Here is a 12,851-nt window from a genome sequence, read left to right on the forward strand (position 1 = left end):
AGCTTTTCAGCATCGAGGTATATCACCAGCTAAACAAGCTGCACTGGCCTCAGCCTATGAGGCGCCGGGTGAAATTGCTGCAGCTCTCACCACGGGAGCTGAGGAGGTTTCATCCCAGTGCCTAGCAGGCTGGGACAAAGCAGCTTCTTTGTATGGCTCAGCTGGGGCTCGGGAGGGCTGGGGGGTCCTTTAACTGCTCGGGTGAGGGGAGCAGCAAGCGCACACTCCTCAGCCAAGCAGTTAGAAGATGCAGAGGGAGGAACAAGCTGTATCGGCACATCGCTTATGTAGCTTTTTTCTCCCTCTGCACAGTATGAGGGCAGAGTGGGATGGCGGTTTCACTCAGCTAGTGAAACAGCCACCGCTCCCAAGTCCCTCTGATAGCAACACTCGCTGGAAGAAGTCATTAGCATAGGGCCAGGCATCCCCAAACTGCGGCCCTCCAGATGTTTTGGCCTACAACTCCCATAATCCCTAGCTTACAGGACCAGTGGTCAGGGTAGATGGGAATTGTAGTCCAAAACATCTGGAGGGCCGAAGTTTGGGGATGCCTGGCATAGGGACTCAGGAGTGGTGGTGGTTTCACCAGCGATATACCACTGAGTGAAGCCGACATCGCGGTCTACTCATATCGGTCCTGGACAATATATTGATATATTGCCGAGGCCTACTGTGGAGGCAGAGCACTGACATCACGGCTAGTAGCCATCTAGTGTCTTATCCTCCATGAACTAGTCCAATCTTTTTTTAAAAAAAACCACCCAGGTTGGCAGCCACCATTACCTCCTCTGGGGCAGAGTTCCATAGTTTAACGATGTGCATTCCTGCACGTGCACCAAGAGCAAAAGCAGCTCAGCTGTTTCTGCCGGAGGAGGATTTGCATCCACAAAAACTGGCAGCCAGCCAAGAGGGTGGGATTCTCGCCTGGTCAGTAGCATCCTAGCCAACTCACCTTTCCCTTCGAACATGCCGATCAACTGTGCTCCCATAGCCATGGCGACGTTGGAAATGAGGCACGACGAAAGCTTCTGGTTGTGTGTCATCGTGTCGTAGCGTGGGGAGATGAAGAAGTATGGAATGTAGGAGAAAAAGTAGAGGAAGCCCCCAGCAGCTGCCGCCACGTTTGCTGGGAATGCAAACGAGAGAGACAATATTCAGAGAAAAGGATTCATGTGCACTAACAAATTCAGTAGGAGCTCTTTGTTTCGTGGAAACCCAACTCGCGACATCGAAGCCAGTGTATGAAGGGAGGGGCAAAAGAGGGCCATGCAGTCCTGACTCCTAGGCTCCTTAAACTGTGGCAGAAACTGTGGAGGAAAGTGCAATACAAAGGGGGACCTGCAAAAAAGTTTTGCAGCATGGAGTAACCCTGCTCAGGACCCCAGCAAGATAATGCCTTTTCCCTGGACCCTCCATTGCAGTCTCCTTTCCCTTCCCTGATTCCCCAAAACAGTCAGTCAGCATTCTGTGTACACTGAGCATGCTCATTACTTCTATATGTGGTTCCAACCCCCTGCGCCAGACTTATATGTCTAAATCTCTCTTTTAAAAAAAAGTATATATATATATATATATGGTGTCTATAATAACCTTTCCGAGAGTATCACTTCAGACTGAAGGTGGGGCAGTCTGAACATGATTTGAACACTCTGCCAAGTTAGAGGTCAAAGAGAATAACAATTACCAGACCTTTAGAAGGCATCTTAAGGCAGCCCTGTTTAGGGAAGCTTTTAATGTTTGATGGATTTCTGTATTTTAATATTTTGTTGGAAGCCGCCCAGAGTGGCTGGGGGAACCCGGCCAGATGGGCGGGGTATAAATAATATATTATTATTATTATTATTATTATTATTATTATTATTATTATTATTATTTATTATTATTATTATTATTATTATTATTAAAACACACAGAAAACTCTCTGCATTTGGAAAGCTAGCACATCAAGGAGAAGGCCAGCCTCAAACTCTTCTCCTTGACATACTCACATTCCATATGCAGAGAATCTTTAGACTGGATGCACACTTGACACACATTAAACTGTAGGTTATCACTGTTTATATAATATGTAACAATATTTTTGTTTAACTTTTTCATCTGTTAAAAATGAGCAAAGCGCAATTAAAAATGGCATCGCTTTTGTGATTTGATGTGCAATGTTTTCTACTAAGAAGAAAGTGTTGTTAATGCACAATGACAGGTACATTAAACTTGCAAACCTCAAATGAATTACTGTCTGCTTGGCTGGAAGGTTTCAGTATAAAAAAGCATCCAAATGAAAAACTGTTGCATGGGTGGGCTGAACAAGGGTCTGCGTCTGCATTCCCACAGTGACAAACTTGTTCACTGTGCTTAGTCACATCCCACCTCTTCCAGAGGCGCAACTCTGAAAACCAGGGGCAAACAAGATTTTCAAGTTTTACAGGGACACACTAGACCTGGCTGTTTTTCACTCTGCAATCTGCTCCTGGCATAGTCACTGCTTAGGCCTCAAATTTCTGGAGTTGCTTTTGACATGTACCGTGTTTCTCATAAAATAAGATGCCCCTATAAAATAAGACATGGCAGGCTTTTCACGAGTTGATTAAATATAAGACATACCCCAAAAAATTAGCCATAGTGAGGGGGCAGGTCTGGCAAGGAAAGGAAGGCATTTAAGCACCTTCGGAAGAGCCGGCAAGAGGCAGCAGCGCGCTTGCTGGCGGCCTTCTTTTCATGCCACTCGCAGTGGCCGCCTTCGCCACCACCGCCGTGTGTTTTGCGGGGGTGGGGGCTTCCCGACGATCAGCTGAGAGGCGGGCTGATCGGGCGCTTCTTCGCCACTGCCGCAGCGCTCAGAACGCTCGCCCCCAGTCGCTGCCTCTCACCAGGCTCTTCGTGCTGCGCTGCGCTTCCTGAAGCAGCTCCCGTGCAGCCGCCTCTTGCCGGGCCCTCCACCGCCGCTTCTCTCACAGCCGCCTCTGCGGCTGCTTCCTGCTCCGCCAACGTGGCCATGCTCCTTGGATCACGGCGTTTCTTCTGCTTCCCAGCAGCACGCAAATGGGAGGGCAGCCTTGCCGTTTTTATTTTCTGCCCCCCGGCTCTCCCCAGGTCCCGCGCGGCGCGTGCTGCCGGCTCTCACCGGGTCCCGCTGGGTTGGGGCTTGGCACAGCGCACTGTTGCCGGCTCCCACTCGAAAAAATAAGACATTCCCCAAAAATAAGCCACCGTGGGGATTTTTTGAGGAAAAATAAATATAAGATGGTGTCTCATTTTATGAGAAACACGGTAAACATTGCAATCCATTAAACTGCCAAAGGTGGGGGGTGGGGGTGTTGCTGCTGGCACCTTCAACAGGGACTAGCTGCATTTGCAGCTGATCCCAGTGGGACTTCCAGGTACAGGGTACAAATCTTGATTTAGCAGGGACTAGCTGCACTCAGAAAAAGGACACCTACCAAATCAGGAGCCTCGTCATTAAAGGGTTGGCTTAGAGAGCATTACAATAAAATTTGTTGTGCTCAAAGTTCTAGTTTTCTTACTCCCTACATATAATTGCATTTCCTCCCCTTACAACTTGTGCTTTAAAGCTGTGATCCAATTAATACCATAACTATGCCATGGGGGGGGGGGGGCAGGGAGAACAAAGCTCAAAGCCTCCTGATGTTTCCACAGGCAGCTGCTTCAAATGCTGAAGAGGCAAGCCTCATTTCAGATTTGAAAGTGGAAGGGTGGCTTGCCTCTTCGGAATGCAGTGGCTGAGTCAAAGAAACCTCTTGCTCTTTGGCATCTTCCTGTGCTATGATAACTGAGGCCTTGGGACTAGTTGAAAACACACCAAGGACTAGCGGTGGTTCCCAGGGCAGCACTTACGAATTCCTCTGAAAGGAAGCCACAAACAGCTCCTCTTCCTTGGTATTCTCCACCCATACACCCCACTTCAGAATTGAAGCCAATTAAAAAAAACAATGTATGTTAAATCTGGCTACTTTGGAATGCTCAATCCTAGCAATACCATGATCCAATCTCAGGGACCATTCTCCACTCTGTTTTTTGGCACTGCAGGGGAAAAAAACATTGATGGGAGTGGGGATGCATATTGTTGCAAAGGAGGGAAATTCAGTGTTATCAGCTACTGCGGGAAACAGAATACTGGACTAGCTAAGCCTTTGGTCTGACCTATAGGGCTCCTTTCTCATGCTTTATTCAGGGGGAGAAAGCTGAGCCTACTATTCAGCAGTACAGTAGCAAATACTATACGTGCATGGATATTATTGAGACCTCCCAATTCATGGATTCACTTCTAACCCAATATGTGAGGGTGGTGAAGCAAAAGGCCATCAAGGGACACAACAGTTAGTTTTGCAAAAAAACCCTAGAAAATAAATAAATCCTGAGCTGCTCTGATGCCTGAAATAGCAACTTGATCTTCACAAATGAGCAGGGGAAGATTCTGCAGTCCCAGTGGCAACAAGCACTATCGACTACTAATCGAGCTGCCATGGGAACCATGGCTAAGTTACATGCAATGGGTAACCCAAGCTCCTTCCCTGCCTGCAACAATCCTGTATCTTGAGCAGGCCAAAGTAGTAGAAGAAAAAGGCATGTGTTTTTAGGTTTGCAAAGAGGCAGTCCACACCCCTGGGGAATTTCCACTCAGCTGCTCGTCTGTTATCAGCTATCATGCACATCACTGATGCTCCTGCATAACCTCATAATTAGCATTTCAAATCCAGAATATGACGAGACAAAGCGCCACCAGCTTCCTGGCCTTATGATCACCCTGGGAAACTAGGAGGGGGAAATTGCCAGGCCAAAAGCAAAGCAAAGCAAAAACAAAACAAAACAAAACAAAACAGAACATGGCTTCTTGTACTTTCAACTTGGAAGCAATAAAGCAGTGGAATGCCGCACCAGGGGGCTGAATAAACAGGAGTTAACTGCCTCTGCAACTTAAGAGCACAGCCCTACCCATATCTGCTCAGAAATAAGTCCTACGGGATTCATTTCGGAATACCTACAGATAAGTGAGGTTAAGCTTGTGGCCGACTCTCTGTGGATTGCAAGAGGACATCCTATCGTTGGGCTAAAAACAAACAAGGGATGAGCATGTGCTTCCGTTCCTCCCCACAACCTTGGGCCAAGAAAGGAACCATCATGTGAGCCCCAGAATTTGTTTGGAGTACCAGAACTGAACTGAACTCAAAGCCCTTCCAAGCCAAAATCCACGGCTGGCCACCTTCTCTTTCCCATCGCCTTAGCTTACTTCATCTCACTAGTATAATTTGCAGGGAGAGCAGTCATTTTCTTCTTTTTTCCTTTCAAAACTACTTATTATCCTTAGACACCGCAGTATAAGGAAAAAAAATCACAGCCAAGCTATAAAATGCAAATCAAATAGCTGAAAACCATAAAAACCAACAGGAAACGGGACAAAAAAAAACGCAGGTGAGACTATTACACATTACAGCTGATAATAATTTGCATGCCTTTGCCGGCACAAGAAATAAACTGACATTAGCCTTTCCCTGTCTTGCTAACTGGAAAAAAGAGTGTCAACCAAGGTCAATCAAATTGTTTTCTGCCAGGATGGTGGATGTCTCCCAGTATCAGATGTTGATGTACACAAAATAAAAAGGGTGCCCAGACTGCACCGTGGTTCATAGGGTTTGATTTGCCTTTCATGGTTCTTATATTATTGGTAACCTTCTCTAACAGGGCAGTAGTCCAACATCTGTCATACCATTTATCAACAGAAATTTCATTATCCGCTTTCTAGTAATGTGAAATTGCGAGCTTAGCGGCCATTAACGTAATAAGAATGTGATCTTTATTGGGTAGAGCTTCGTTAGGGTGGTCCATTTTCTTGCTGTCATTCTTGGGATATTTCCCAATCTCCTCCAGGCACCCTTGTTTATCTGCTTTGAAGCACAAAGGGATCTGCCAGCAGATCTGGATCTACTTTCTGCCTTCCACTGACCAAAAGCAAGGCCTGAAAGGCAACTAATTTTTCAGAAAACTTGGCAACAAACTTTTCAAACATGGGCTAAGCAGCAGCCAGCAGATTCTGCCAGCCTGAGAGGAGAAGTGGTTGCGCAAACAGCCAATGACACTTTGCTTACCTTTGGAGAAGAAGGTGCTGATCATGAAGCTGAAGGAGATGGATGCGATGGAGAAGACGGTCAAGAAGGTAAACACCAGAGTGGGGTCACTGTTTGTGAGCACCGCTCCCTGTTTGCTCACCTGCAAAAATCAATACAGTACCCTGCGGTAAGTCCTGTTATCTACTCAGAACTCAGCAGCAACATACAGACTGAAGAAACCTTGAAGATGGAAGGGAGAATCCGCTACCCACCCTGATGTGCGTGTTACGTTTCAGCACCAGCTGGGAGATGCTCACCTTTACGCAGAAGAGGATGGTGACAAAGAAGTTGGAGACCAAAAGGAAGAGGAAGAACATGAGGAACCAGGCACTCCAGTGCAGCCAGTTATTGAGGCCCATCATTCGCATGTACTCCTGTGGATGCAAAAATTCAGCATAACCTCATGCAAGCCATTGGGTTCTTCTGACATTGACTCCTTCCCAACATTATTCATCCTTTGAATCCCATAGCCAGTTTCTCCTTTCTAAGGAGCACTTATGAACATTTACTGTTCTTTTCAGCAGATAAGGGCAATCAGCAAACACTGGGCACATTCTTCTGCTTGAGTTTGTCTTTTCTAATCTTTCAAAACCAGCCATACCCCTTCAGTTCCATGCAAAAGATCCGTCAATATAGATTGCTCTTCAGTTTTCCTGCTCGCTGTAAGATCACTTACTGTTTCCAACACATATGCAAGCAAGAAGCAAGCAGCTACCTGCCTTTTTATGTGAAATATGACTGCTTTAAATGTATAGTGCAGATGGGACCTCAATCTCTTTCCAAAAAATGGATGGAAGCCAAGGGTGGTATCCAGCTAAGTCCAACTCAGAGTACACACACTGAAATTAATGAACATGACTAACTCAGGTCCAGTGGGTTTACTCTGAGTAGGACCTAGCTGGAAACAACCCTATGATTCTCTGGGGATAATAAATTCTGGGATTAGATTCCCAAAGTCAGTAGGAGTTTGGTGCAACTGCAAATTCAGTTACAGTCATACCTAGACATCCGAACGATTCGACTTCTGAAGTTGACAACCCTGGAAGTCTTTTCACTGCGTGCACGTTCTGCACCTGCGCAGAGCGGTACGTGCGGTTGGCACATGCGCAGAAGTGCGAAATCGCGCTTTGCGCCTGCGCCGACCGTGTGCTTCGACATCCGAAAACCTCGACTTACGAAGACCGCCGTGGAACAGATCATCGGATCGTCTTCGTAAGTCGAGGTAGCACTGTATATACACGGCAGATGCAGAAATCCACACACATAGCCTTGCTGCCTAGCCTGGACTGCCAGAAGCACTTATCACTGCATTACCTTCAGCTTCTTCTCTTTCTCATGCACCACAGCGCGGACTATGTTGAGCGAGGTATAGGTGAAGCTCAGCATGAGCAACAGGGGAAGCTGGTTCTGAATGGCCAGCACAAAGAGGTCATTGACGTAGGGTGGGTAGGGAAAACGGCGAATGACCACCATGAACCTTTCCAGCAGACCTTCCGCAGAAGTGTTGATGTGGGACTGTAGGATTGCCTTGTCCACAGCATGCTGCACTGCCAGGAAGCCTTCTCGGTAATACCCTAAGGAAGCAAGAGGAGGGGGTCAGAAAGGACACCACAGAATTTGTCTGATACTGAGGCCACATTCACACCGCAAATCACTATCATACCACTTTAAACAGTCATGGCTCTTCCCTCCAACCGCCCACCAAGAATTCTGGGAGCCACAACTTGTTAAGGGTGCTGAGAGTCCTTAGGAGACCCCAGAGTAGTTCTACAGCCAATCCCTCTTCACTGTGAAATCTGGGAACTGTAGTAACTCAGTGAGGGGAATAGGGGTCTCTTAACATCTCTCATCACTGCTCGGTGGTACAGTCACCTCAGGTGGCAGGCTAGGGACAGCTGCGGGGGGCAAGTCCAGGCCTACAGGAAGGCACTGCTTGCTGCCTCCTGCACTTCTCCTCCTCCTCTTCCTCCCCCTGCCTGTTCCTCTCCAGCCTCCTTTCTGCCCCCCTCCAGGCCTGGATTAAAACAGCTGGAGGCCCAGGGCTAGGAGATGTTCTGATCATGAGAAATAAAACCTCATCCTCTTCTTTATCTGCTCAATGGAAGTAGAACGTTGCTGAATTTTCAGCATTGATTAAAATATTGTTTATACATTTATAACCTTTAATAAGTTTACAGAAGTATGGAATTAATGAAGACATTCACACAGAACATTCATAGGGGAATCATACCTATATTATAACATTTCACTATATACAAAGTCAGAACAGTTTCCTTCGAGCTCTTTTAGATGCAAACTTCTCCATTATATCATTAAAATCAGGAAGTCACAGTTTATCATTTTCTATGCAGTAGAATGCTTAGATCAGGCAACCATTCTGTTTGTAACCATTAAATACAAGAACAACCTGAAAATTGTTTCCACATTTGGAAAAGTGGTCCAAATTTTCTCCTGGAATATTATTTGATATATATATCTTGGTGGCTTTTCAGCATGAACCTGTACAGGTGGGAGTGCAAAAGTTCATCTTTGGATACTCTTGAACCAACATCTCAATGCCATTGTGAATCTGTTCCTTGGTTGCTTGCAGCTTCAACAAAAATGAAAAATTACCAGCCACACTCCTATTCACTGTTGCTCTGCTGCCTAGATTGGCTTCAAGAGCATCCATGACAGGGATAAATGAATTTACCCTAAACTTATCTCTTGGAGAAAGTTCATCTAAGACTATGGGTGCTGTCCCATCATTAGGTTTACCCCCATACTTTCTGCCGTCTTTTGAAAGTTTTGAACTCAGCATCCAGTACAGTAAATTTTTGCTTGCTGTTCAATCCCATCAAAATTTGCCAAATACCGTGTTTCTCCGAAAATAAGACACCGTCTTATATTTATTTTTCCTCAAAAAAAAAAAACACCATGGCTTATTTTCAGGGGATGTCTTATATTTTTCCTCCTCCTCCTGCCGCGGCCGGTATTGCTGCTGTGCCTATCACTATGTCTTATTTTCGGGGTATGGCTTATATTCCTTGAAAGCTTAAAAATCCTGCTATGGCTTATTTTATGACTACGTCTTAAAATAGGAGAAACAGGGTATCTCCCTGAGGTATGTGCCTCCAAATAATCTTGCTATGCTTTGATTCACTCTTCAAGTGTTGATGAGAGCATTTGACCACACTTGCTTGCTTAAGTATGTTAGCATAGAGTTCATATGATTTTTAGAGTTTGCACAAGATAAGCCTGATGCCAATCAACGAATCCAGTAGAAACTAAAGCTGTAGTTGAGGAAATTTGACTAGAGAAAAGTTTGCACACCAAATTTTCCCCGATCTCATGCAGTGACCTCAGGCAGAGAAGGAGGGGAACGAGGAGGTGCCATTTTTTTTTGCCTCAAGCGGCAAAACATCCTGGGCTGGCCCTACTCACCCCATCCTAAACAAATCAGAGTTCCCATAATTCTCTGGGGGAAGCCAAGGCTGTTTAAAATGATATCATAGTGTTTGGGTCCTCCCTGATGGTTTCCCACAGGCATCTGGGAGAAGGGGATGCTAGACTAGATAGGCCATTGGCCTGACCTAGCCAGCTTTTATTATGTTCTTACAATACAGAACTGCTCCATAAACAAATCAAAATGAATGCTCAATAAAAATGAGATATAATCTAATCCCTGCATAAACTTCATATAAGCAAATCAGGATGAGTGCTGAATAAACAGGTTACAGGGAGGTCAGAGCCTCTCAAGAAATGACCAGGCTCCCATGCCCTGTCTAATTTAGCTGACGTCTTTTAAGTGTGGAGCTATCTTCCTCCTTTCCCTTCCTCTTTCCTTTGTTTCACATGTCTATTTACACTACAATCCTGCAGGCAAGATAGTGCAATTATTGTTAGTAAGCAACAAGGAATGGTAAGTTATGGTAGAACGTTTGGACTCTAACAAAATATGGGAACTTATTTAAAACAAGCAACAAGGCTGCAGCCCAAACAAAGCCTGTAAATCAAGCAAATACATCTCACATGGCAAACATTTGTATAACTTCATATGCCAGCTACTGAAGTTCATTGTGGAATTACAGGCCTCTCCTAGCCGCTCCCACTATTTAAGGGCTATTAGTTCCAGCACCCTCTATGATCTCTACTCACCATTATAATTATATACTCAATCGCCAACCTAGTAGTATTTTATTGCAACAACCAAGTAATTTCTCACCATTTACATCACCTCAACAGTTTATACTATTGGTGGTATATAAATATTTCTGCAAATGCATACATACATGCAGACATGAGACTTAAAAGGTCACATCCACACCAATGCATTTAAAGCCCATTTAACACACATTTAAAGTGCATAGCTTCGCCCAAAGAATCCTGGGAATTGTAGTTTACCCATCCCAGAGCTGCAATTCCCAGCACCCTTAACAAACTACAGTTCCCAGGATTCTTCTGGGGAAGCCTTGAGTGTTAAATGTGCTTTAGATGTATCGTGTGACTGTGATCAAAAGCTGCAGTGTGCTCTCTGGGGATCCTCAAACCTCTTGGAATCCAAAATTCCTACAAGTTCGAATCACAGCTGAGATATTATCTGTAAGCCGCCTTGAGTCCATGCCAGGGAAAAGGGCAGGGTATAAATCTATATCATCATCATCATCATCATCATCATCATCACCATCATCTCTGCATTTTCTTTCCAAGCCCCCATAAATTCCCTTTTATAGTTGAAATGACATGTCCATGCAGTTTGCAACTCGACCTAAGATGTGCATATTAACCGCCAAATGGCATTGTGTCTTTGCAGCAGAAGAATTTCATCAACCTTGTTCCAATTAGGAGATGACTAACACAAAAACATGCCAAGCCTAGGTGCCGGCAGTTCTGCCAACTCTCTGCAACTGCAGCCATTTGTTAAGCTGCTAATTAAATGCATTCCACCGCTCACTCCTCCAGCATAAGTGAGCCAAGGAGACAATGAAAGTGGGTTCGAGAGAGAGGCAGGCGATGCACACAGCTTGTCCTTTAAATGAAAAACAACCAAGCAGCTGGAAACGAGACCTCCTGCTTCTCACAGCCTGTGCTGGCCAGCGATGCCCTAGTTTTGCGCCGGTGCCTGCCACCAGAGGGTTCTTGGAGCAGCATGGCTGTGTGTGTGCAATGCAGAGTGGGCCTACTTTTAAGCAGTTTCGAGCTGCTTTGGAAAAAATCCATCATTTATGGATTGTGTATTTACCCCAAAAGCCTTGCTTGCCATCTGATGAGGGGAGCCCTCGCTCACATCTATAGCCACACAGTTCATTAAGTTAACAGCACAATTTGTTCTAGGAAGATCATACATCAGCTATGACAGCTGAATATGCCCGAGACTCTCCAAAGCTACTGTCAGTCAGGGGGAGGCTGTGCTAATCTATGGTGCTCAAAGAGTCTGACCTGGTCTAAGGCAGCATCATCTGTTCCTGTCCCTGATGCCCTTGTGGTTAACTTTCCCCATGAACTCCCAGCCCAGAGATTACTCACCTGGTGTCCCTCCATCATGCAAGTTGGGTTCTCTGGGTCCTGGTAACTGGAACAGTGGGAAGAGGTAGCTGGTGTGCCAATCACGGTCCAGGTTAGGGTTCAGGCCTGTCTGCTCACTCCGAGGGGCATTCCTAGGGCTGTATTTGAAACGCAGTCGGTAACTCACCTGCAAGAGGAATTAAAATTTTAAAAGACCAATGTAACAATATAGAAAAACTGGCAAAAGCCAATCTCCCAGCAAAGAAATTAGAATGATTACTCATTACGGTGGAACCTTTGCTCCCGAATGGCTTAGTTGCCGGACAATCGGCTCCTGAACGCCGCAAACCTGGAAGGAAGTGTTCTGGTTTTCGAACGTTTTTCGGAAGTCGAATGTCTGGCACAGCTTCCGTTTGAGTGCAGGAAGCTCCTGCAGCCAATCGGGAGCTGTGCCTTGGTTTTTGAATGGTTTCGGGAGTTGAACAGACTCACCGAATGGATTAAGTTTGACAACCATGGTACCACTGTAAATAGCCAACATCACCTAACCTCTCTGCAACAAAGCAAAATGAATGCTCACTATAACAGGCTGTCTTGGAAGCACCTGCTAATTAACTTGTGCATTAATGGCTGCCACTCACTGGCCAAGTAAAATTTCCCAAGATGGCTCCCACATTCCCACAAAAGTCCCCCACCCCTGCTTTAGAGACTGCCGTCCATCAACTTGAGGAACCCTGGGTGAAAGCTGCCCCTGTAACTCCTTACCTGCAGTGGCAGGGGCTCTCGACTGTGAGCTAAGAGATGTTCGAAGACAATGCCAGCTAGAACATTGCCAGAGCGGTTGTCAAACCTGATGTAGTCTTCAAAGGCTTTCTCAGAAGGGAAGCCTCGAGCTGCGAGGAAAACGAAATATATACAATGAGCGTGGGGGGGGGGCAGGACAGGAGCAACAAGGTGTTTCGTTCAGAAAGTGGTGACTGGTGTCTTTGGGTTATTGTAGGGAGGGAGGCAAAGAGTCCAGCAGCAGGTGGAGCCAGATCCAGCGACAAGCAGAGCCAGCTAGCTCCAGACTTCCCCCCACCCAGTGGCAACTGGTGTCCATTGAGACTGGTTGAGCAGAAGGTAAGGAGCCCAACAGTAGGCAGAGCCAAAGCCAAAGACTGAGAAAGAACGGCAAGGGGTGCTCCACTCCTGTGCTAAGCAGAGGCGTTATGCTACAGAGGAGCAAACATTTGCACATGCAGA

General features: G+C 45.9%; 1 protein-coding gene across 4 annotated transcripts in view; it reads right to left on the reverse strand.

Annotated features, from left to right (window-relative positions):
* Window positions 1-12,851, reverse strand: part of ABCA3 (ATP binding cassette subfamily A member 3) — a 69,115-nt gene that overhangs the window by 26,745 nt on the left and 29,519 nt on the right. For all 4 annotated transcript variants that reach the window (XM_035130689.3, XM_035130693.3, XM_035130691.3 and 1 more), the window contains exons 4-9: window positions 12,372-12,499; window positions 11,628-11,793; window positions 7,437-7,696; window positions 6,380-6,496; window positions 6,102-6,222; window positions 953-1,126 (exon numbers count right to left, since the gene is read on the reverse strand). In XM_035130689.3, coding sequence (XP_034986580.3) covers window positions 953-1,126; window positions 6,102-6,222; window positions 6,380-6,496; window positions 7,437-7,696; window positions 11,628-11,793; window positions 12,372-12,499 — 966 coding nt within the window. The remainder of the gene's footprint in view (window positions 1-952; window positions 1,127-6,101; window positions 6,223-6,379; window positions 6,497-7,436; window positions 7,697-11,627; window positions 11,794-12,371; window positions 12,500-12,851) is intronic.

Source organism: Zootoca vivipara, chromosome 13, assembly GCF_965207765.1.
Source record: "Zootoca vivipara chromosome 13, rZooViv2.hap1.1, whole genome shotgun sequence".
In the NCBI taxonomy this organism is placed as follows: domain Eukaryota; kingdom Metazoa; phylum Chordata; class Lepidosauria; order Squamata; family Lacertidae; genus Zootoca; species Zootoca vivipara.